Source organism: Theropithecus gelada, chromosome 8 (assembly GCF_003255815.1).
Source record: "Theropithecus gelada isolate Dixy chromosome 8, Tgel_1.0, whole genome shotgun sequence".
NCBI classification, from domain to species: domain Eukaryota; kingdom Metazoa; phylum Chordata; class Mammalia; order Primates; family Cercopithecidae; genus Theropithecus; species Theropithecus gelada.
Window position 1 is genome coordinate 118,942,824 of NC_037676.1, and position 23,687 is coordinate 118,966,510.

Here is a 23,687-nt window from a genome sequence, read left to right on the forward strand (position 1 = left end):
ACATGGATGGAGCTGGAGGATATTTCCTAAGTACATTAACATAGAAACAGAAAACCAAATACCACATGTTCTCATTTATAAGTGGGAGCTAAACATTGCGTACACATGACAAAGAAAGGAACAATAACTGGGCCTATTTGAGGGTGGAGGATGGGAGGAGAATGAAGATTGAAAAACTTCCTATCAGGTATTATACAGATTACCTGGATGACAAAATTTTCTGTACACCAAACCTCCACAACACGCAATTTTCCCGTGTAACAAACCTGTGCATGTAACCCTTAAACCTAAAATAAAAGTTGGAAAGGAAAGGAAAAAAAAAAAAGAACCACATGCCAATGGAAATTTAGAACCTAAAAAGTACAATAACCAAAACCAAAAGCTAAATGAATGGGTTTAACAGCGGAATCAAAAGGAAAAAAGAAAAAGGTCAGTAAAATAGAGCTAGAATGATAGAAATGACCTAGTCTGTACAGCAGCTTAACAGAATGTAAAATGATGCACCATTGTGGAAAACAATATGGCAGTTCCTCAAAAATTAAGCATAGCATTACCAAATGATCCAGCATTTCCCTTTCAGGTATACATCCAAAAGAATTGAAAGCAGAAATTCAAACATATTTGTACATCAATGTTTATAACATCATTATTCACAATAGCCAAAAAATGGAAACAATTCACATGTTCATCTGCTGATGAATGGATAAACAAAATGTGGTATATACATATGATATGGTTTGGCTGTGTCCCCACCCAAATCTCATCCTGAATTGTAGTTCCCATACTCCCCATGTGTCATGGGAGGGACCCAGTGGGATGTAATTGAATCATGGGGGCAGTTACCCCATGCTGTTCTCATGATAGTGAGTGAGTTCTCATGAGAACTGACAGTTTTATAAGAGGCTTTCCCCTTTTGCTCACCACTTCTCTCTCCTGCCATCATGTGTTTGCTTCCCGTTCCACTATGATTGTAAGTTTCCTGAGGCCTCTCCAGTCATGTCGAACTTCCTTCCTTTATAAATTACCCAGTCTCGGGCAGTTCTTTACAGCAGCCTGAGAACAGACTAATACAACGTACAATGGAATATCATACAGCCTTAAAAGGAATTAAATTCTAATGCATGCTACAACATAGATGAACCTTGAATATATTATGCTAATTGAAATAAGTTGGACACAATAGAACAAATACTGTATTATTCCACTTATGAGATTTCCATAATAGTCAAATTCATCAAGAAAGTAGAATAGTGTCTACCAGCACCTGGGATGAGGGAGAACTAGGAGTTATTATTTAATGGGTACCAAGTTTCAGTTTGGGATGATGGAAAAGTTCTGGAGATGGATAGTGATAATGTTGAACAACAATGTAAATGTACTTAACAGCACTGAATCATACACTCAGGGGTTTAAATATTAACATTTATGCTACATATACTTTTTTTGATTTTTCTAAATTTTACTCTAGTTTCATGACAGATTAAATGTTACATGTATCTTACCATAATAAAAAAATAGGCTGGTACAAAAAATGAACAGAGCCTTGGGAAACTGTGGAACTGTAAGAAAAAAAAATCAGGCCAGGTGCAGTGGCTTACACCTATAATCTCAGCACTTTGGGATGCTGAGGCAGGTGGATTGCTTGAACTCAGGAGTTTGAGACCAGCCTGGGCAACATGCGAAAAAACATTCCTACCAAAAATACAAAAAATTAGCTGGGTGGTGGTGGCGTGTGCCTATGGTTCCAGCTACTAGGGAGGCTGAGGCAGGAGGATCGCTTGAGCCTCAGAGGCAGAGGTTGCAGTGAGGCAAGATCATGCTACTGTACTCCAGCCTCGGTGACAAAGTGAGACCCTAACTTAAAAAAAGAAAAAAAAAATGAAAAAAAATCGAACAATCCTATCATACGAACCTCAAAAGGAGAAGAAAAAAAGAACAGGGGTAAAAAAGTATTTGAACAAATAATGACTGAAAGCATTCCAAATAGGGCAAAAGTCATAATCTACAAATTCAAGAAGCTTAGCAAACTCCAAAAGGGACACCCCCTAAAGAAATTTACACCAACACATATCAAAGTCAAACTTCTGGAAACAAAGAAAAAATCTTGACAGCAGAAGAAAGAAATAACACCTTACTTATACAGGAAAAACAATTAGAATTAAAGTGAGTTTCTCATTAGAAACCACAGAAGTCAAAAGGAAGTTACACATTTTTCAACTACTGAAAGAAAAAAATGTCAATCGAGAAGCAAATATTCAGCAAAAATATCCTTTAAGAATAAAAGAGAAATCAAGACATTCTCAGATGAAAAAACATTGAGAGGATTTGTCACTAGCATACCTACCCTGGAAGAACTGCTAAAAGAAGTTATAAAGAAAAGAAAGGACAAGAACAAAAAACAAACAAACCAAACATTGAACTATTCTTAAAGAAGAAAGAACACAGTATACTAAAATACAGATAATTATAGTAGCCTTTCCTTCTCCTCTTGAGTTTTCTAAATTATTTTTTATGGTTAAAGCAAAAATCATGAGATTGTCCAGCATGGTTCTAAATGTCTGTGGAAGAAATAGTTAAGACAATTACATCTAAATGGACATGTTTAAGGGCCTATATGGCCCTTAAAGTAAGTTTCTTAGTTTCTTCTACATGTCTGCATTGAAATTCAGCTGCTTTCCCTCACTTGGCTAAGAGGTAAAGTTTCCACATGTCACTCATACTGGTAAAATGACAAAGCACTGAACCGTGATAAATTATTTAAATATAATGTAACCCTAGAGAAACCACTAAAAAGCTTTACAAAGAGATATACTCAAAATAACATAAATAAATCAATATATGATTTAAAATGTTCAAATAACCCAGAAGAATGAAGAAAAAGAAGAGAGAAATGAAAACAGAGAGAATGAATAAAAAATAACTTAAATGGCAATCTTAAGCCCAAATATATTAATAGTTATGTTAATTTTTTTTCTTTTTTTTTGGGGGGGGACAGAGTCTCCCTCTGTCACCCAGGCTTGGAGTGCAATGGCGTGATCTTGGCTCACTGCAACCTCCACCTCCTGGGTTCAAGCGATTCTCTTGCCTCAGCCTCTCGAGTAGCTGGGATTTCAGGCACCTACCACCCCACCCAGCTAATTTTTGTATTTTTAGTAGAGACAGTGTTTTGCCATGTTGGCCAGGCTGGTTTCGAACTCCTGACCTCAGGTGATCTGCCCACCTCAGCTTCCCAAAGTGCTGGGATTATAGGCATGAGCCACCGTGCCCAGCCAATATAAATGTTTTAAATATACCAGTAAAAGGAAAACAATTGAATGAATGAATAAACGGATAAAAACATGATCTATCCGTAGGCTGTCTATAAGAAATTCACTTCAAACATAGTAATATAAGTACAAAGAAAGTAAAACGATGGAAAAAATACATCATGTAACCACTAATCAAAAGAAAGCAGGAGTGGCTATATTAATATCAAATAAGGCAAAATTCAGAACAAAGAAAATAATCAGAGACAGAAGGAGACAACAAACAATAATTGAATGGTCAATCACAAACAACACTTGAGAATTCTCATTGTGTATGCCCCTACAGAAATCAGAACTTATGTGAGGAAAAATCTCATAGAGCTGAAAGGAAAAAATGGGCAAATCCATAATTATAGTTGGAGATGTCAACGCCCTCTGTCAACAATGGATAGAGCAACTATGGAGAAAATCAATAAGGATATAAGGATCTCAACAATACTATCAACCAACAGGATCGAATCAGTATTTATGGAACCCTCAAAGTACAAAATACATACTTTTTTCCAGTGTCCATGGAACATATAGGTCATATCCTGAACCATAAACAAACCTCAGCAAGCTTAAACCTCACCAAATTTAATGATTTCTGAGTTGAAATTATTCATAGTATGTTCTCAAATCACAATATATTTAAACAGGGAATTAAAACATAGGATAACAAAATTTTCTGAGTATTTGGAAACTAAACAACATACTTCTAGTAATATTAATCCACAGATCAAAGAGGAAGTCTCCAGGAAAATTTTAAAACATACACACAAACTGAACTAGATGAATATGAAAATATAAAATATTAAAATGTGTGGGGCACAGATACATCAGTGCTGAGAAAGAAGTTTATAGCTACCTGCCCACATTAGAAAAAGGAAATGTGTCAAATCCATCATCTAAGCTCTCTAACATCCTAGACAAATAAGAACAAAATAAACCTGAAGTATGCATAAGAAAGTAAATAACAGATTGTAGAAGAAACTAAATATATTTAATCACTTAAAGATGGTTGGTCACAACCATAAAATTGTCTTTCTGGCCTCCCATAAGGAAGTTCAATATTGTAGATATTAATTTCATTGTGGACATTTATTTATTATATAAAATAAATTTATCCTGTATTCACAACAAGATGTTCTTCATTCTCTTTGTCACAGAAACTAATGTTTTTAGCATACTTCTCCAATTGCTGGAAATATTTCTAATTTAGTTACAGGCGAAAAGAGAGAGGCTGATTAGGGCCTTCCAAACTAAGCTGTGGGTGCTGCCCATGTGTGATTACTGCATGAGGACAGGAAGCAGAGGACAGCCTGTCACACCTGAGTGAGCAAATAAAAAATAAACAGTGTAACTAGTTCAGCTTTTGTGGCATAATAACTCTACCCACTAGAAAAACACAGCCCAGTTAAAGTCAGGCTGTGACCATTCCATGCCTCAGAACCACCCAGTATTGGAGCTGCTTTCCCTCACTTGGCTAAGACACTTAAACCCCTTTCAATGCAGTAAAGTGAGAGTCAGGACACCAAAGATGAACCCCTAAATGTTGCTAAATGTCATTTTATTATAATAGAGAGCGTTCACTTACAACAGAGAATATAAATTTGGGGGTTCATCTGGCTCGTTCTATATTCAGATGAGCCAAAAGATATGTGTGTGTGTGTGTGTGTGTGTGTGTGTGCGCGCGCGTGTGTAAGCACTTGCCGTGTCTCTGTTGCCCAGGCTGGAGTGCAATGACACGATCTCGGCTCACAGCAGCCTCAACCTCCCCGGGCTCAGGTGATCTTCCCACCTCAGCCTCTCAAATAGCTGGGACTCCAGGCACAGAGCACCATACTCGAATAATTTTTATACTTTTTGTAGAGAACCAGTTCCTTAATGTTGCTCAGGCTGGCCTCAAACTCCTGGGCTCAAGTGATCCTCCTGCCTTGGTTTCCCAAAGTGCTAAGATTATAGGTGTGAGCCATCATGCTCAGCCTGCCAATTTTAATTATTTTAAACAAGAGGGAAATATATGCTATCATTGATCTGGATGTCTAGAGAAGGGCACACTCCAAGTGAAGCAGCATAAAGACTCCAGTTTCATTACTTGATGACTCTCTGGACTCTGTCATCTGCCATGTTTGGGTTCTGACCGCAGACTGGCTACCACTATAATCTCAAGCTCTCAGTAGCAATGGAAACAATACACTTTTTGTTTTGTTTATTTAAAGAAAACTTCTCCCCCAGCCATGGAAAAAAAGGTCTTTCTCATTAGCCTTATTGAGATCAATTTAAGTCATAGGCGTCCTTTTGTGTACACATGTGAAACGAGACTATGGGAGGTTATACTTTGAAGAGCTAAGTAATTTGTTCAATGTTATGAAAGAAACAATACAGAGTATAAAGTTGGAGCCAATAAAAAGAAAATAATATTCATTTAGACATAAGAATTAGCATGTGGGCATTTTCTATATGTTTGCTAAAATAATAATAATTTTTAAAATGACATTGGACTTTTCATCCCAGTATTTTGATTCATCACTTACAAACTAATATTTAAACAAAATAATCTTGCAGTAAAAAAAAAAAAAAGCAATTTGAGAGGATTCTAAGAGTTACTTTTATTTTGTATAATATCATGCAATTAATACTTCATATTGGTGTAATTCAATTATAAGTACTAGATTTTGAAATAATATTCTATTGAATTATTGAAAGCATGCTTAATTTCTTGCCATCAGGAGTTCAGTTTCTGCCCTGAGTCCTCCTGCTGCTTAACAATATATACAAAACCATGAGTAAAACAGTTGTCTTCAACATTTTGTTAAATATAAATAGTGTTTTTTAGAAAATCCTTTTAAAGCTGTAATCTGACATAATTTCTAATCTTTAAACTTCTTTAAGTAACAGTAATAATATTTGGTTACCTACAGTAATTTTGTAAGGATTCATTAGTCTTCTAAAGTGCTTTGATAGATTAAAATGAAAGACCCATTTAGTGTGAACTTCTCTATCAGTTTCAATAATAATGTAATTAAATATCAAATGGTAGTTTGCTTTGCATTACACTAAAACATGTTTGCCATTGGTACTACTTCTTAACTTTTTGCTCTGCTCTACTAGTTTTTATTTTTTAACCATTTAAATTAATGCCATTAAACATTTTGTAGTAAAATGCCAATGGAGAGCACTATTTAAATCTGTTAGAGACAGGCTGGGTGAGGTGGCTCACACCTGTAATCCCAGCACTTTGGGAGGCCGAGGTGGGCAGATCACTTGAGGTCAGGAGTTTGAGACCAACATGGTCAACATGGTAAAAACCTGTTTCTACTAAAAATACAAAAATCAGCCAGATGTGGTGGTGGGCACCTGTAATCCCAGCTACTCCGGAGGCTGAGGCAAGAGAATCGCTTGAATCTGGGAGACAGAGTTTGCAGTGATCCGAGACTGCACCACTGCACTTCAGCTGGGGCAACAGAGTGAGACTCTGTCTCAAATAAATACATACATACATACATACATACATATATCTGTTAGAGAAACAGATATATTTCAATTTACCTAACATGGCAGTATTTGTTCTAAGTATGATTTCATCCAAATACATTATTACAGAAAGCAAACTTGCTAGTCTAATTTTATAGTGATCTGACAATAGTCATCTGACAACTAATGATGGGCACTTCCTGTTTACTGTCTAGTTTAGAAATATCCTCGAGAAACAGAAATCTCTTGAAATCTTTTTCTAAGAGACAGCTTCTCCTTTGTCATTTGACCTGAAAGAAGAGCTCACTGATACTGGCAGGACTGACATACATGAATTCTGCTTGCTTTCGTTAATTGACAATTGGGTGACACTAACATTTCCTTGATATTCCTTACCCAAGCAGCTGGGGCTCTTCACATTTAACTAACTTTCCTCAACAGGAGATATATCCCACTGACATACCAAATTCAAATTAAATTGTTTATACTTCCAAGAGAAACAAATGTCAAGACAGTTTCTATAGTATGTAAAGAAAGATGTGGTTTATTTAACTTTGAAGGCTTTCTCCCTTTTAGAGGAAACGTATAAACTAGTATTTTGAACGTGTTCAAAGGAACAGCAATTGTATTGACTAACATGAACTAACATCAAGGTTTCATCAAACGTATTTGCCCATATAAAATTATCTAATTCTGGCAAGTAGTTTTAACTTCCTCTATCAGTTAGCATTGAGTTTGGCTACATATAAAATAAACTTATGACAACATTTTTTAATAAAAAACCAAGGTAGAAGTTTATTTTTCTTCTCATGTAAAAGAAGTCCAGAAGTAGAAAGTCTACATTTGGAAAGACAGTTTCACAGTTGCGAGCGATCCAAGCTCCTCTTATCTGCTTTGCCAGTGTTAAGCGAATGACCTCCATTCTCAAAACCTCATGGTGTAAAATAGATTGCTGGAGTTAAGTCTATCCCATCCAAATTCTGGGGAGTAGGAAAGAAGGAGATATAAAACACAAAAGTGTCCACTGCCAAGCTAAGTTGACTTCCTTTAAGCCGGCTTCCCAGAATTCCATGCAACACTTACACTTACATATCTTTGGCTAGAATTTAATCCCATGGTTCTACCTAACTGCACAGAATGCTGGGGAATGGGCTAGGTGCTGTGGCTCATGCCTGTAATCCCAGCACTTTGGGAGGCCAAGTTGGGCGGACTACTTGAGGTCAGGAGTTCGAGACCAGCCTGGCCAGCATAGTGAAACCTGGTCCCTGCATAAAAATACAAAAATTAGCCGGGCATGGGGGCCTGTACCTGTAATTGCAGCTCCTTGGAAGGCTGAGGCAGGTGAATTGCTCGAACCCAGGGGGTGGAGGTTGCAGTAAGCCAAGATTCTGCCACTGCATTCCACCATGGGCGACAGAGTGAGACTCCGTCTCAAAAAGAAAAGAAAAAAAAAAAAAAGAATTCTGGGGAATGGATTTGCTTATCTGGGCACATTACACTCCAGAATACAATCGGGAGTCTATTCCTACAAAGAAGAGAAGAGATATTGGGTGAAAATTCATAATCTGTGTCATATCTATTATGTTATACTTGGTGATTTTGTGAGAAATGTCATGCAGCCATGACAAATAATGAATGAGAACTCTGCCAATTGACTTTGGGGAGATGTGTGTAGGGATTTCTACAGGATTGTTAGGTGAGAAAAGCAAATGTATAGAATTGTAAAATATGATTCAATTTTGCATAACAGAGTATCTCTACATAAATATTAAATTGTATATATATGTATATGATATATCAATATGTGAATATGGAAACATTGCAGAGAGATACATAATAGATCATCAAGGTGTTATCTGGGAAGGGGAGAAGAAATTACTATCTTCGTGTTGTTCCACTTGTTTTAAGAGGCATATATTATTTTTGTAATTTGAAATACATAAAGTTTTTTGTTATTTTATTTTATTTTAAAGATTGTTTAAAAAGGTGACAGCCTCCATATCTGACCTTCATAACACCTTCTGACATATACGAAATTTCGCAGTAAGGCATTCCATGACAGCGCCTGTCCTAGAGGATCTTAACGAAGAACCTCATAGGACCTCAATACAAAGTGCTTTACCTAAGTTGTCTCAAAATATTTATTTAGCTAAATTATTTATTTAGACAGTATGTTAGATAATGTCAGGAAGAAATTTTTTTTTTTTGAGCTAATGAATGTTAACAAATGTTTATAAATATTTAGATATGAATATAAGGCAGAATAATACTACAATAGATATGTTAGCTAAATTGTCCAACATTTATGAAATTAAACAAAATTATACTAACATTGATGAAATTCAACAAAGTAACCTTTATGAATTATGTTTAATGTTTACCTCTTTAATTCCATTTAGGCCATGAATCTTTCATGAGAAAGTCCTATTTGGGAATTAGTCACACATTTCAAAAATAAATTATTCTCATGTCAACTTGGCTTCATCAAAATTTCATGAAGAAAAAAACTTCAAAATCATGTACAACAGCATAATATTATAAAACTATATTTGATCCAGACATAATAAAATGAAGAACATAAAAAATAAAGAAAAATAAATTAATCCCCTGCTTACTCCAGCTGAATGTGGACTTCTATTTGGCATGGAAAATGGCCAGTGGACTGACCTGAGAAAAAAGCTAAAAGCCAGCAATGCTGTTATGAATTATTGTTCCTTCAGTATAAGGTCAAAAATTTTTCAACGAATATTAAATATTTTAATAACGACATAATTTTCAAAATAAAATTTCAGATTTAAATTTATATTCAAATAGTTCATTCAATAATGGCAGTATTTGTCTTCCGCCTTGGTTGTGGCTAAATATTGATTTTCCATTACAGATCATTTGGCATCTAAACAAAAGTATATTAAGTGGACCAATTAATAAAAATATCTTATTGACTAAACGATGCTTTATTACAAAAAAGGTCCTTCAGGAACACTAATGAGCATAATAATGACTTGGGGAGATGGTAATAAATGTCACTTCCTCTCTGAACAGTACCCCTCTCCCTCAATACTTATTCTGAATCAGAAATGGGCATTTTAAACAAGCACACGAAGCTTTTTCTGCATATCTCAGGACCATGTTTTGAGAAACACTGCCATAATACAAAACTCTATTTTTTTTTTCTCATTTCGTCTTTTTTTAATTTAGTAGAGACAGGGGCTCCCTATGTTGCCCAGGCTGGTTTCAAACTCCTGGGCTCAAGTGATCCTCCTGCCACGGGCTCCCAAAGTTCTGGTATTACAGGCATAAGCCACCACGCCCCGCCGAAAACTTTGTTTTAAACTTGATAATCATCATTATAGACCATCTTCATGTTTTCATAATAAAGATAGGGTGCAAACTGGCACTGTCATATACATGGAGCTTGGGGGGAAAAAATGTGCTGTAGTTCGGTAAATTAAAAAACAACAACAAAAAACTAAGATAAGACTAAAATCCCTAGTGCTGCACCACATTTTTCTTAGTACAGAAAAGTGGCCAAGGAGCTGGTAGATAAATCCGAGGCGATTTAAGAAAAAATGTTTTAACTGTTTTGCAAGACTCAGGTGGTATCTCGTTTCTCTGTCTGTAGTAGGCGCATAGTTGGAGTAGAGAGTTGGCATACAGGGATAAAAAGAGGATTCAAATTGAAAAGTACTGAGCAATTACCCTCAAAGACCATGAATCTAACCCTGCAAAAGTTTTCATGGCTTCCAATTCCTAAATTTATTTTAAGTTTAAATGAAAGCAACCATCTAAGTGATGTGCTGGGAGTCAGGGCAGGGCTAACATTATAGATCTTAGTTCCAATTTCATAAACCTATATATTGAAATAAAACCCCAAATGCAAACAATGCATTCAATCACGTTGTAAATCATTTTCTGTGCTGGTTCTTTCGATCTTTAGCCAAAACTAGATCTGGGACAGATTCCAGGCCAGGACAAAAATGCAAAATTCCATACTCCCCATTCTTTGATTATTTTGCCTTGAAGTAGATACTCGACAGTTAGCCATGGGAGAACTTGAAATTTTCTGATTCATTCTCCTCATTAATCAAATTGACCAAGTAATTTTTAAACCTTCAGTCAGCTTTGTGCCTTCCTGTTACTGGCCCAGTATGTAGTCTTCCTATGTCAGAGACTCTAGCCATAAAAAGAGTCCTTGAAACTCATCTAGACCTATAACCAGTTTGACAGTGAGGAAGTTGAACCCAGCTTTCTTGGGGAGTTGCCCAAGATCAAACGGCTTGGGTTTGTGGCAGAACCAGGACTCAAGGTTAGGAATTCTGACTCTAGGCAGACGAAGCTCTTGAGAGTTCTTTCAAAACACTCCGTGCGAATGATTTAGGATGGTCCTAAGGCAGGAGGAAATACAAAATGGTGGCACCCCTTGCCCTGACAAATGGTTCCTGAGTGACATTAGTTTCTATGGTGGTGTAGCAAGAACATTTGAACTTCAGGCACGAAAAATGGGTTCCAAACACTAACAAACTACGTGCTCTTCGTGAACGAGCTTAATTTCTTTATGGGAAAGCAGCCAGTACAAACCTCCCCACTCATAGCTATCCAATATATCATTTCCTTCTTTCACTTGGGAATTATAAACATTCAAGGGAATAATGTAAGGTAAATCACTTAGGACAGTGTCTGGAACATATTAAGGCTCAATATTATCACTGACTACTACGATACTGCCAGTCTTTCAGAGAAGCTCTTGATACGTGTCTCTGAAACGTAGGTAACACGCTAAATGTATTCTGTAATTTTCTTCTACCGTGGCCCCAGACTGCGCATGTGCGCCCCCATGCGGAATCGCTCAACCCAGCGATTTTCCCGCGTACGCACAAGTTCCGCCCTAGGACCGCCCCTTTAAGCGCGGGCACCGCGCTGGAAGCGCGCGCTAGTCTGGACATGACGTAAGCCAGTGGGCAGGCCCGGAAGACAGGGGCGTTTGCTTCCGGCGCCAAAGGCACTTCATTTCCGGGTGAAACTAGCATTGAGGGTACTGGGTTGTCCGTGAGGGCGTTTGCTGATGCTTCCTGGTCCGGTGGCCTCGGTCCCGGTAAGCCAGGCATGAAGATCACAAGGCAGAAACATGCCAAGAAGCATCTTGGCTTCTTCCGCAACAATTTCGGAGTCCGCGAGCCGTACCAGATCCTGCTGGACGGCACCTTCTGTCAGGCGGCGCTGCGGGGCCGCATCCAGCTGCGGGAGCAGCTGCCCCGCTACCTCATGGGGGAGACACAGCTGTGCACCACAAGGTGGGCCCGGGGGGTCGGGGAGGAGGCATAGGGGGTCCGTCGGGTGTTGTAGAGGCGAGGCCATTGCCCACAGACCTTCACTGAGAGCTCAGGAGGGGCAAAACGCCCTGCCCACGTGGAGTTGACAGTTAAGTGGAGAGGTGAAGGTGGTCCGGCGAATACCTATAATAGAGGCAGATTGGACAATGCCCTGTGAATATCACGTGTCGTTAGCCTGGTGAATGAGAGCACATTATAGCAGAAAGATCTGACTTCGAATCTTAATCCCAGTCCTACCAGCTCTGTGATTATATAGCCTCTCTGAGCCTCGGATTCCTCATTTGTAAAATAGAGATCGTAACTGCTTGTAAGATTGCTGTAAGCTCAAAGGAGTATAGCGTACTAGAGCGTTTTTCGGTATCCCAAGTGTACCCCTCTTCAAACGGTTGCCGTCATTTGCATAACTTTTCTTACTTTAAACCAAAACTCTTCAAGCCTCACAGTGAACCTATGAGTTACCATCTTTGATGTCCAAGGCAAAAAGTCAGTACTTGAGATTAAGGAATCTGCACAAGGACATTTGTTTATTCAACTGGTTTTATTAAGTACCCCCTATATGCCACACACTGCTCCCTCATGGCCAGTAAAGTGCATAGGTCAGTCTGCAGTGGATGTGTTTTCACTCTAGGTCTGATGTTTCCCCACTTCATTGAAATGTGGGATGGAAGCTTGTGGGGATGAAGAGTGGGGAGGAGAGAATTGTGACAAATTTCAGATAACATTTGAGCCCATTCACTTGTTCAATTCTGAGGGGAAGAACTATTTTGAATGACAGAAAAGAATGACACTTCTTCTTGTGGAGACCTCTTCACACAGAATGGAGTTGTGAAATGCCTGGGAAAGAGGTTGCAGCACAGAATATATTTGAGAATGAAACTAGGAAGAAGGCAAATTGAGGCTAGACCATGAAGAACTATTAAGAAATTTAGTAGTTTTTTCATTGTAGAATATTTACTTTTTAAAAAGCAAAAAAAGAAAATTAAAATGAGTCATAATGCCACTACTCACGAATAATCACTGTTAACATGTGCAGTGTCATCCATCCAGTTATTTATACACACTCACACAAGCACAAGAATGGACTTTTAAGCCAGGCAAGGTGGCTCACACTTGTAATCCCAGCTACACAGGAGGCTGAGACAGGAGGGTTGCCTGAGTCTAGGAGTTTGAGGTAATCCTGAGCAACATAGGGAAACCCCCATCTCTAACTACAACCATAACAAAGTATGGGCTTTTTCTGTGTATACCGTGTTAATAGTCTCCTTTTCTCACATACCACTACTTAATGAACAGCTTTCTGTATTTGTTCAGAATTTCTCAAGCAATGTCTCAGCTGGGTTACAGATACCCCCAAAGTTTTGATCCTCTTAGTCTTTAGGGCTAACAAATCCTTCAGTAGTCTTTGCCCCTGAATTGATTGCTTTTGTCTATAAGCAATTTGTCCATATACTCCCGTGTGCCATAGAAATATTAACATTTTAAATACAGTGATATGATATTAAAAAGGTTGAGAAGTGCCACATAAAATTATGTTCTACATCTATTTTTCTAACACATTTATTTTAACTCTGGAATTTTTCAGACAACTCAAAAGTAGAATAATATAATGAAATCTCTCTCCAGCTTTTGCAGTTACTAACATGGCCAATCTTGTTGAATCCCTCACCTCTCCTTACTGATGTGTTACTTTGGAGCGTATTATTCTATCAGTTCTTTGGCATGTATCTTGAAAAGAGAAAGAAGCCTTTTAAAAATCAGGATTCAAACTAAATACATATATTACATTTGATTTGTATGTCGCTTATGTTTTTTTAAAAAAATTATTTTTGAGATGGAGTCTCACTTTATTGCCCAGGCTGGAGTGCAGTGGTATAGTCATGGCTAACTGCAGCCTCTGCCTCCCGAGTTCAAGCGATTCTCCTGCATCAGCCTCCCAAGTAGCTGAGATTACAGATGTGTGACACCATGCCCTACTAATTTTTGTATTTTTTAGCAGAGACAGAATTGCACCATGTTGGCCAGGCAGGTCTTGAACTCCTGACCGCAGGTGATCCACCCACCTCGGCCCCTCAAAGCGAAGGGATTACAGACCTGAGCCATCACACCAGGCAGTTTTTAAATATATTAACAGTTTTCCCTCCCTTTACATGTTGCAATTTATGTTTTTAAGAAATCAGGTCGTTCGTTTTTCAGTGGAATATATTCCTTAGCCACTAGTAGTTAGGTCTCTACAGAGGTAGAAGGTTTGAAGATACGTGGAGTTAACTGATGAAGTAGAACAGGAGAATGTCATCAGGCCTGGGTTTTATTTTAGAAAAGGTAACTGCAGTGATGTGAAGGGTAAATAGGAGAAACAGGAGAGCAAAGGCATGAATTGCGGTTGTTCAATCAAGAAGTAAGGGGAGCCTAAACCTGGGAGAGGAAAGGCAGGAACCCAAGGGTTCTCCAAAGAAACGTTACGTTACTGAGATAGATAGGTCGAGCAACTGATGGCGTAGGAGTATGGGTGAAGAAGGGCAGGAAGGTCAAATGTGATTTCTGATTTCTGTCTAGGGTGTCTGGGAAAATAATAATTTCAAAGAGATAGCAAGTCTTGGAGGATAAATTTGGATGCAGGAAAGTGGTTTGATCTTAGACATGGTGAATCTGAAGAGTTGATGGCGGGATGTCCACAGGCTGGCAGTACTCAAAATAGAGGTCAAGTCTAATGACTAAAGCAGCAAAATCTTAAAACAGAAAGATGATAAAGGAGATGAGGCGAGAAAGAATCTGGCAAAGGCTGGCTAGGGTCAAGGAACTCTTATGACTAAATGTTTTTTTTAAAAACAACTTGATGACGTGAGAAGTTTTACTGTTCTGAATTGAAAATATTTTGAAAGTGTACCAATTTGTACTTGAAGCAGAAGCTTATTACGCTATGGTTGGGACAAGGGAGCTGTTGTCAAACTGCAAGTCTCAGTACCACTTACTAGTTACTCGAACTTTGGCATGTGACTTGAAATCTCAGAATGAGGTGCTCTAAAATAAGGATAATTTCAAGGTAAGCGACCTAACTTCGTAGGGTTATTTTGAGATTAAGCAAGAATTATGTGAAGAGCAATTTGCATGCTGCATGGAGCATAATAAGTGCTCAGTAAATTTTAACTGTTGTTCTTCCTACTTGGTAAATGCATTTTTCAAGTCATCTTTTAAAGTAAATGGTTACCAGGTGACAAATTTAGATTGTAACAGCGTAGTTTTATTTTAACAAAAAATTGACTATTGTTTTTTACACTTTATGTAAACAACTGAAATGTATCTGCTGTAATTTTTCTTTTCAGGTGTGTATTAAAAGAGTTAGAAACGTTGGGAAACGACTTATATGGGGCAAAATTGATTGCACAAAAATGCCAAGTTCGAAATTGTCCTCATTTCAAGAATGCAGTGAGCGGATCAGAATGTCTGCTTTCTATGGTTGAAGAGGGAAATCCTCATCATTATTTTGTGGCAACACAGGTGATACTACTTTTAAAACCACAGGCAATTTTAACCATTTCTATTTATACTTCATATGCAGCTATTTATAATCAGAAAAAAGTTAGAGTGATTAGACTTTTAAAAATACAGGCTTCTAAGTTAATTTGCAGTCAGTAAAAGCAATTGTCATTTGATAACTTGAGGAAAACTTTAAGCATGTGATATTCTTTTCAGTATTGGAAGGTTGGTTTTTTTTTTTTTTTAATGATTCCTTTGTTTTGCTTTTTTTGTTTGCTTGTTTCTTGAGACTTGAGGGTCTCACTATGTTGCCTAGGCTGGTCTCGAACCCCTGGGCTAAAGTGATCCTTCCACCTCAGCTCCTGAGTACCTGGGATTACAGGTGTTTGCCATCATGCTGGACACTGGCAGAAGTTTCTTTTTTTAAGACGAGAAATTGTTGACATGAGATGTGATGATTTGTTGTAGGATTCTTGAAGGGAAGATAAGTAGAGCAAAGTTCCTATATTCTGTTAATGTTTGTTCATATTCCTGGATTTCATACTATTTCTCAAAATCATGGTTCATACTGCTTAAGACTGTACCAACAGTATGAAATATTTCAAGCTTTTAAAGAAAAACATTCCCATCTTCTTGAAGACAGGAGAAGAGAGACTTTCGGGGGTGATATTAAGTTCACATACATACAGATTTGATTATCAGAATTATAAAATTACACAGACGCAGAGCTGAATTTAGAATCTGAGTAACTAATTACTACGCAGTTTCTTTTCCTTTAACCTCTTCAAGCATTCTTGACCCTTTCCAAAGATTATCTTAGAGTGGAAACAGGAGAAACCCACCTAACACATTTACCTTTGCATTAGTTTGTAATTTGTGGCTCTAGAGTATCAGTAAATCCAATTCACACAGCTGCTACTAACACTGTGCTCAGTTTTTATGTTTTTCTTCGTTTATCATAAAATATACCCCCATTACTCAAATGAATAAGTGAAGCTTACTCATTTGAAAAAAAAAAAAAATCTGTGATCTCTTTTATTTTTAATACAGTTCTTGAAAACCTATTTAAGGTACCTTAATTGACATTTGAACTAAATAATTCTGTTTTCTTTTAAATAGGATCAGAATTTGTCTATGAAAGTAAAGAAGGAGCCTGGAGTTCCTCTCATGTTTATTATTCAGAACACTATGGTTTTGGACAAGCCTTCTCCCAAAACAATTGCGTTTGTAAAAGCGGTGGAGTCAGGTCAGCTTGTCTCAGTGCATGAGAAAGAAAGTATCAAACATCTCAAAGAGGAACAGGGTTTAGTAAAAAACCCTGAACAGAGAAGAAGAAAGAAGCGCAAGAAAATAAGTGGTCCCAATCCTCTTAGCTGTTTGAAGAAAAAGAAAAAGGCACCGGATACCCAGTCATCTGCTTCTGAAAAGAAAAGAAAAAGAAAAAGAATTCGGAACAGATCTAACTCAAAAGTACTTTCTGAGAAGCAGAATGCAGAAGGAGAATGAATCCTTTAGATACTTTTAAGGACATTCAAGTGTGAAAATGAATTTTTTACAACTAGAAGTATTTGTATAAGAAGGCCAAACTTGTTTTTGTAAATGAACCCATATGTTTTAGCTAAAATTAATTATAAAATAAAAACAGTGACCAGTCTAGCCAGCATGGCAAAACCCTGTCTCTACTAAAATACAAAAATTAGCTGGGCATGATGGTGCACAGTTGTAATTCCAGCTACCCAGGAGGCTGAGGCATGAGAATCGCTTGAACCTGGGAGGCAGAGGTTGCAGTGAGCCGAGTTTGCATCATTACACTCCAACCTGGGCAACAGAGTGAGAACCTGTCTCAAAAAAAATAAAAATAAAAAAAAACAGTGAATGGGTTTATGTATGATGGTATTCACTTCACTTAATAAATGGTTTTGGGGGGTTGTTTTTCCAGGTAAAATTGTCGCCTCTCTGGTCCCATTCCCACCTTCAAACGTGCAAACAGTTTTAAAAAATCATATAGTTAGTTCTAAAAGGCTTGTGACAAAAAAGAGGCAGTCCGTCTTTCACAGTGACAGAAGAAACTTCTTTCAATTCTAATAGTTGAAGAATTTATATTTCCAAATTATATGATCATACTGCTACTTTTTGATACATCAATTATTTATTGACTTCCTACTAGAAAGAATGAAATTTTGCCCATTTATACTACACCATTTTTTCTAGTACATGAGTATTTTACTCTTTGTACATCAGAAACTCAGTATTTTCATTATTATGACTAGGGTGTTTTTGTTTGTTTGAGCTCCACTTGTCCAATAAGGATGATGATTTTCTTTTAGATGTAAATGTTAACTTCAATAGCAAGAATTCAAAAATAATATTTTTTTTAAGATTGACTGTGAATATTAGTGAAAAGTGTCTAAATGAGTCTGAGGATCAATGAAGGTCAATTGGGTTAGGAATTGAAGAATCAAACCTGTCTCTCTCAATTCCCCCAGCAATTGTTTTAGTCATTTATCAGGCCAAAATTAAAATGTTTTTGTACTACAAGATGGAAGTATAAAATTATTGGACAAGACAGTTCCTGACTGGCAACTTCTGGAGTCGCCCTAGAGCAGTGATTCTCAGTCTAACATTAGGTTATCATGATGAGGTATGAGTAAGTTCTTAATGGTTAAATGTGAGAAAATTCACATTTATTCCCATAGAAATGTCATTCTCAGTTGAATTCAGAGATACTTCTTCGCTGGAAATTGGAATTAGAGCTTTACACCAAAGAGTAAGACATAGACTATTTAATCTGGCAAGCCAAGGTAGTGTTTGGATTGCAATGTCATGATTCTGTTTTAAATTCTTGACAGTAGAAACATTTTTAATAAGGAAGGCAAAAATACTGAAAAAAACTGAATACTGTAGTTTTTGTGAGGAAAGTTAACATTTGTCAATAATGACAAGCGTTAAGGCCACCTAATCAAGTGTAGACAAAGTGATAAAGCAAATGAAATACACACTGATGATACTCATTTCAATATGCTAAAATACATTAATTTTAGGTATTACCCAATCTATTTCTACTTAATCAGTGCTATCTGATTACCTGTTAATAAGCATCTGAACTGGAGAGCTGGAAAAATTCACTTTTTTATGAAGCAGTAATTATAGAAGTACTAAAAATTACAATGTATTAGAAAGTATGTTTAATATTTTGGTAGGGCGTGGTGGCTCACGCCTGTAATCCCAGTACTTTGGAGGGCTAAGGCTGGCAGATCACAAAATCAAGAGATCAAGACCATCCTGGCCAACATGGTAAAACCCTGTCTCTACTAAAAATACAAAAATTAGCTGGGTGTGGTGGTGCGTGCCTGTAGTCCCAGCTACTTGGGAGGCTGAGGCAGGAGAATCACTTGAACCCAGGAGGCAGAGGTAGCAGTAAGCCAAGATCTTGCCACTGTGCTCCAGCCTGGCGAGAGTGAAACTCCATCCCAAGAAAAAAGAAAGTATGTTTAATATTTTAAAACTGATTAGTCATTTATGTATTTTGCCAGTAAAATTACTTTAAAAGATATTTTAACAAAAGTCTCATATCCTTGTGCTTCAGTTTTTTTGTGTGTGAATACTGTTCCTACACCACTACCCCTAAAATCCTCATAATTATTTGCTTTATTTTTTCATACAACTTGGGGAGGGGAACCATGGGAGTATGCACATGGGATATCCATTCTGTGGTTTGAAAAAAGAAAATGTTAACCTCTGCTTTAGAGGGTAGTTACTAGCTTTGTTGGGGATAAAAGTGTAATACATTCACTTTTGAACTCTGAAAGTTTGCCAGTCTGAAAAAGGGTGTTTCTGAAGACCGCTATTACGAACACTTAAAAATAAGTGTTTGCAGTTGTGTATGGGCACGATACTGTATTCCTTACATTTTTATAGCCCTACATCTACTTCTCATCCCTGCGAGTATATAAATTAAAACCAAGTCACTTTAGAACAGCTTTGAAACTAGAGTTTCAAAGGTAAAAGGATTTCATGTTTCTGAATCTGGGTAAAGCAGGATGACTGTCATTTGACAGGTTTAATTACTAGTTTTTGTTTTGTTTTGTTTTGTTTTTTGAGATGGAGTCTCGCTGTGTCACCCAGGCTATAGTGCAGTGGCACGATCTCGGCTCGCTGCAAACTCCACCTCCCGGGTTCATGCCATTCTCCTGCCTCAGCCTCCTGAGTAGCGGGACTACAGGCGTGCGCCACCATGCCCGGCTAAGTTTTTGTATTTTTAGTAGAGATGGGGTTTCACTGTGTTAGCCAAGCTGGTCTTGATCTCCTGACTTCGTGATCCACCCGCCTTGGCCTCCCAAAGTGCTGGGATTACAGGTGTGAGCCACCATGCCTGGCCTAATCCTAATTACTAGTATTTTTGTGGGTGGATAGAATGAATAGTTTGGAATATTTAAAATATTTTTATAAATGTTTGCTTACTCTCTCTCTCTATATATGACATTATTCCCAATTAGTTTTATATCTCCAAGATATATGTATTTGATATATACACATATGTATATATACATATTCTATATAAGAATATATTCCATGTAAGAATATACTGTATATATTACATACGGGAATATATTAGTCATTGATGTATTTTGCCAGTAAAATTAAAAGATATTTTAACAAAAGTCTCATATCCTTGTACTTCAGGTTTTTTTTGTTTTGTTTTGTTTTGTTTTTTGTGAATACTATCCCTATATGTATATTCCATACAGGAATATATTCTATATATTCCATATAATATATTCTATGAAAATACATATTCCATATAAGAATATAGAATGTATAATACACAAATTTGTACTAAGAGTAAGATGTGTCAATACATACTTGTTGAATGAACGAAAATGAAAGCCAAGTGTGGTGGCTTATGTCTGTAATCCCAACATTTTGGTAGGCCAAGGTGGTAGGACCACTTGAGCCCAGGAGTTTGAGACCAGCCTCAGCAACATAGGGAGATCTCATCTTTACAAATAATCGAAAAAGTGCCGGGTGTGGTGGAACGTGCCTGTGGTCCTAACTACATGGAAGGGTGAGGTGGGAGGATCGCTTGAGCCTGGGAGGGTGACATTGAAGTGAGTCTTGATCATGCTACTGCACTACAGCCTAGGCGACAGAGCAAGACCCTGTCTCAACAAACAAAAAGAAAATGAAATAAGGTCAGGTCTACCAGAAGGGAGAGTCATGACCTCTCATCCAATTTCCAGACTAAAACAGTTCAAGGGCCAGAGCCCCTTAATTTAAAGGGAGGCTGGGTTCTCTTGAGAAAGAACCCAGTATATAAAAATTTTTCCTCTACCCCTTCCCCAAAGGGACCTGTGGCCACTTTCTAGAGGGACTGTGTATTGGGGAACAGAAATACTCAGACCTTTGGGAGTATTTCTGGCTGTGAATTGATGCTAATTGCTAGGGTCTCAAAATGCCACTGGACCACCATTTAGAGTGGGAGTTTATGGTGGTGAAGTGACAGAAAAATTGAGTTATAGGTCAAATTTGAGTCCGGTGGGCTCAGCAGGTACTTGAGCCCATCCTGTTTATTCCTAATTCAGAATGTATAGTTGTTAAAAACATACTTGGTAACTGGTCATGTCCCCATATTGGCTCTCATTTATGGACTAAGGGTCATTAGGATAGGAAGGGTCAAATAGAAGCTGTTGGAATTTCTCTTTTCTGCCTGTATAATAAACCAAAAGATAGGACATCATTGGAGGAATTGCAGAGATTATTAACACTACTATCATCTAATGCTAGAATGAGGTAGAAGTGTTCATTCCTATTACATCTCCATTTAATGCATCTATTGGGCCTCTGCAGAAGGTAGATGATCTTAAAACCAGTGACTGTGGAATATTTTAATGTTAATCAGGCATGGTTTATTTCCAGCAGTTTTTTCAGATGTAATGTCTTTACTGGAACAATAAATACAGCTCTTGACACCTGATACAAAAATGTGCACCACTCCCCCACCCCCACCCTCCTCGGCCTCTTCCCCATATCCTGCTCTTTACCAATGTGCTAGGATGACTGAAAGAACTTTGTTTTTCAGTTGGGTGCAGTAGCTCACGCCTTTAATCCCAGCACTTTGGGAGGCCAAGGCTGGTGGATCACGAGGTCAGGAGTTCAATACCAGCCTGGCCCACATGGTGAAACCTGGTCTCTACTAAAAATACAAAAATTAGCTTGGCGTGGTGGTGGGCACCTGTAATCCCAGCTACTCAGGAGGCTGAGGCAGAAGAATCATTGGAACCCAGGAGGCAGAGGTTGCAGTGAGCTGAGATCATGCCATTGCACTCCAGCCTGGGTGACAAGAGCGAGACTGTGTTTCGAATAAATAAATAAATAAATAAATAAAACTTTGTTTTTCTTTGACAAGGTCAATAGTACACTTTCACAGTCTTGCTTCATGCATATGTTGGCTCATAGGCTCTCAGCCATAATATAGTCTACAGAGATCTTGATCATCTTGACATTCTACACAACATCACGCTGGCCCACTACAATGATTTATTTGTATGAAGAATAGTTGCACCATCTTAGGTGAAAGAGGGAGGGCCAAATGCAGTGGCTCTCTCCTGTAATCCTAGCACTTTGGGAGGCTGAGGCAGGAGGATCACTTGAGGCCAGGAGTTTGAAACCAGCCTAGGTAACATGGCAAAAACCCTGTCTCTACAATTTTTTAAAAAAATTATCTGGGCACTGTAGCATGCACCTGTAGTCCTGGCTAGTCAGGAGGCTGAGGCAGGAGGTTCTCTTGAAACCAAAAGTTGAAGGCTACGGTGAGCTATGATGACACCATTACACTCCAACCTGGGCAACAGAGTGAGTCTCCATCTCTAAAAAAAAAAAAAAAAAAGAGGAAGGAAACAGATTGTTAATTGTTATATGAAAGTTTAAATATGTATAGAAGGGTGCATATGGATGCCGTGTAGGCAAAGGGGTGGGCTGTGCCAGTTCCAAGCTCACTTTTCTATATTCTGCATTGTGATGTTGGAGCTGGAACTCTGCAATGTACAATTTTCCAGTGACAGCTACTTTTTGTTGGGTTCTGCCAATAACGGGCTCTAGAGGCAGGATCTGGAAGGCTGGTGGGGGAGGAAAAGACTGAATTCTTCCTGTTGCTTCCTGTGAGCTTACTGCTTGTAGCTTTTGTGAATATCATTTCTTCCCTTCAGGCAGCAGCAATTTCTCATCAAAGTAGGCTTCAGATCAAGTTTGCAACATTTGCAGAACCTGCTGTATTGCTTCAACCCACCTCCCTCCCACCAGAGAACCAGACACCAGCTCTAGTTGGCTGGAGCCCACTCTTCTCATATTTGTCTGGATAGTTGGCCCTGCCACTAAGCTGAGAGACATCAGCAACTGTGGATTAAAGCCTAGCTTCTCAGGGGTTTCAGCTCCATAGGGATGCTTTTTCAAGCTTTTAAATTTTAAGAATTCTAACCCTTTCCTTTTGTCCCCCTTGACTTAGGAACAGAAACTGCTTCCTCCAGTTACTACCTCCAGAATCCTTCGAGTTCACTTTTTAGCTATTTAGTTATCTAGTTAATAACTTTATACCTAATTAATATGTGTTTATATTAAATATTCTCTGTTTATATTACTGCTGTGTTTTTTCTCTTAACTAGACCCTGATGACTACAAGAATTTTGCTTGGCCAGCCTTGTTTCTTGTGTCCATTCTGGAGCTAGAGGAAGAGATCGCCTCTACCTAAATTAGATAGACTGAGATTGAATAAGGCATAGTCTACTAAAGGAAAAATATAAGGTCCTATTACCAAGAGAGGGGAGGAGGTATCAGAAAAAAATCATATCTAAGCACTAAGTTTATCTTTAAACTTGGGAAGGTGAAAAGACAACCCCCAGAATGGAAGAAAACTTTTGCAAATAACATATTTGATTAAAAAACTTGGCCAGGCATGGTGGCTCACCCCCGTAATCCCAGCATTTTGGAAGGCCGAGGTGGGCAGATCACCTGAGGTCAGGAGTTCAAGACCAGCCTGAGCATATGGAGAAACCCCGTCTCTACTGAAAATACAAAAAAATTAGCTGGGCGTGTTGGTGCTTGCCTGTAATCCCAGCTACTTGGGAGG

General features: G+C 38.0%; 2 protein-coding genes across 2 annotated transcripts in view; one reads left to right on the plus strand and one right to left on the minus strand.

Moving 5' to 3' along the window:
- EIF3H (eukaryotic translation initiation factor 3 subunit H) overlaps nucleotides 1–11,579 on the minus strand; it is a 122,931-nt gene extending 111,352 nt beyond the window's left edge. Inside the window, exon 1 of the mRNA XM_025393666.1 lies at nucleotides 10,778–11,579. The gene's annotated coding sequence lies outside the window, so the exon portion shown is untranslated. The remainder of the gene's footprint in view (nucleotides 1–10,777) is intronic.
- A 190-nt stretch (nucleotides 11,580–11,769) lies between these two features.
- Nucleotides 11,770–18,103, plus strand: UTP23 (UTP23, small subunit processome component). The gene is made up of 3 exons (XM_025393668.1): nucleotides 11,770–12,052; nucleotides 15,412–15,586; nucleotides 16,685–18,103. The coding sequence occupies exons 1-3, from the start codon at nucleotides 11,865–11,867 to the stop codon at nucleotides 17,069–17,071; spliced, it is 750 nt and encodes a 249-aa protein (XP_025249453.1). The 5' UTR covers nucleotides 11,770–11,864; the 3' UTR covers nucleotides 17,072–18,103.
- Nucleotides 18,104–23,687: the final 5,584 nt, after the last annotated feature.

What these genes read in the sequence shown, in the direction of transcription:
- UTP23 (XM_025393668.1), top strand. Translation starts at nt 11,865, where the DNA reads ATGAAGATCACAAGGCAGAAACATGCCAAGAAGCATCTTGGCTTCTTC. An exon ending in ACACAGCTGTGCACCACAAG is followed by an intron (nt 12,053 to 15,411) that starts GTGGGCCCGGGG and finishes TTTTCTTTTCAG; the next exon opens with GTGTGTATTAAAAGAGTTAG. An exon ending in ATTATTTTGTGGCAACACAG is followed by an intron (nt 15,587 to 16,684) that starts GTGATACTACTT and finishes TCTTTTAAATAG; the next exon opens with GATCAGAATTTGTCTATGAA.